Below are 2059 nucleotides of genomic sequence, written 5' to 3' on the forward strand. Positions count from 1 at the left end.
AGGCAGACGCTGCACGCTGTCAGGAGACGCCAGCGAGATGCCGGATCCGGGCGCATCGCTGCATGTGCCTCGTGCAACGAGGCACTCTACGAATGCGAAGATCAGATTGTTGACGCGGGGCCTGTCGAACACCTACCCACAGTGTTTCGCCTCGATGACTTCCAAGTTGTTCGGCTACCGCGCGACAGCAAGCTCGTCTCCGAAGTTGTGTCGGTGCTCCGCGTTGATGGCGTGCACTATCATCTGAACCCAAGCCTTGTCCCAGACAAAATCAACGACGTGGTGTGCTCGACATGCGCCAAGAACCCGACTGCAGGGTCTCACAACGTTGCGCCCTTCAGTATCGCCAAGGGCCACGACTACGGGCGGTGCGAGACGTCGCCAAAAATCAGCGACGCTACCTTGCGGGCTATCACAGCTGCACGTGCGCACCATATTAACCTTCGTGTGCAACCGCCCACTGCATTTGCTTTTTTGCGGATGGGCCGATCCAAGTCGCCAAGATTTTGCCTGAAGTCACGGACGGGCGACGGTTCCATGTGACGTACGTCGGACCACACGAGAAGTGCGATGAGACGCTCAATTCCATCCGTGAGCACCACGAGATCGTTGCAGACACCGCTTTTCGATATCTTCACGTCTGGAAAGGCGTGGGCCATCCGGGCTACGTTGAAGGATTATGTATTTAATCCATATGATTTCATCGTTCCTACCAGCCCACTCCCCCGGACCCTAGTTCAAGCACGAGATCGTCGCGTGGCGACCATTCCTGGCGCTTAAATTTGCAGGGAATCTTTAGAGCAAAAGCACCAATTTGCACGCTGTTGGCCATCATATAGACGCTCTTGTCGAGCTTGCCGCTGTCCAAGCACGCCGCACCTTGAAGCACATCACCAAGGCCTCGCTGAGCCCAAGCTCGGTGCGTTCGAGAAGAAGACGAAGCGTGTCTGTCCAAAGGAGGATGCCAATGCCGTCGAGCGTCGCCACATACGGAAGTGCGAGGATCAGCTCGGCCGCGAGCGACTCGATCACGCAGACGCAGTAGTTGGTGACCCCAGCCGCTGCCAGAAGCGTCGTCTCGCTTTGTTTGAGAGCCACCCAGACCGCGCGCACCTCACCCATGAGCTTGTCTATGCCCAAGACAAAGAGCATTGCGCGGATCTGGGCGGCTTGCACGATGCAAGGGTCCTCGGACATTCAATACCCAGCGTCCTCACGCGTGCCACGTACGCACTTGTTCGTCGCTGATCATCAAGACCACGTCGTTGAAGACCGATGCCTTAGTCTCGGCCTCGGTATGCAGCATAGTGAGTCTAGCTCTACACGTTAAGCGTTGCTTCCCAATGATCAGTTTCCATTTTGCCACTTCTCGACTTTCCAGTCTTGCAGTCGCATTCGATCGAGCTTCAGCGCAACCTGTTTTCCGCTTCCTCTCGCATTCGTAGCAGCCCCGCGGAGACGTCCAAGGGTCACTCTGTTACATCTGGTAGCACTTGTTGGATAGGAGTAGAATCCGCCAGAATTTCATCGAAAATCCACTAGAAATTGATGTTGCAGCCGGTGAGCGAAGCGGAGCTAGCTTGGCACGGATCGCACGCAGGAGCTCGAGGAAGTGCATGTGGCTGTCGTCGGGCGGCAGCGCCTTTGTCACCGGCCAGCACAAGTGGATACTTATCGAGAGCACCGACTCCTACTTGTCTGCCACGTTGACCGCGGCTGTCTAGATCTGTTTTCCTGTCTTCGCGGATATCTTCGTTTTCGTCTTCTTCGGCATGCGTTTAAGCCATGCGAGGACGGTGTCGGTGGTCGCGATACACCGACAAATTACTATTGGCCACACTGTGTTCAAATGAAAGAGAGATTTTTGGTCGGCGAGGTCGAATTTCATCAAGTGCTCGTCCATACTAAAACCAAGTATAATTTGACAATCTTTGGCCCTCAATCTATAGAGCACCAAGACTCCATCGAGAAAATATCGTAGTGCGCTGTAATCTCCAAAGAGTCCTCTATCGATGTGCAAAGTTTGGCTGAAAAAAATTGCAGGTCGTTTTGTCGCGTC

At 54.5% G+C, this 2059-nt stretch overlaps 1 protein-coding gene across 1 annotated transcript; it reads right to left on the reverse strand.

The window, feature by feature from the left end:
* Positions 1-795: 795 nt before the first annotated feature.
* Positions 796-1197, reverse strand: SDRG_10518 (hypothetical protein; the record flags this gene model as incomplete). Its single annotated transcript, XM_008616512.1, has 2 exons — positions 796-821; positions 873-1197. 2 exons carry the CDS (start codon positions 1195-1197, stop codon positions 796-798), a joined length of 351 nt encoding a protein of 116 aa, XP_008614734.1.
* Between the last annotated feature and the right edge of the window lie 862 nt (positions 1198-2059).

The sequence above is a fragment of the Saprolegnia diclina genome (genome assembly GCF_000281045.1).
Source record: "Saprolegnia diclina VS20 unplaced genomic scaffold supercont1.36, whole genome shotgun sequence".
NCBI classification, from domain to species: Eukaryota; Oomycota; class Saprolegniomycetes; order Saprolegniales; family Saprolegniaceae; genus Saprolegnia; species Saprolegnia diclina.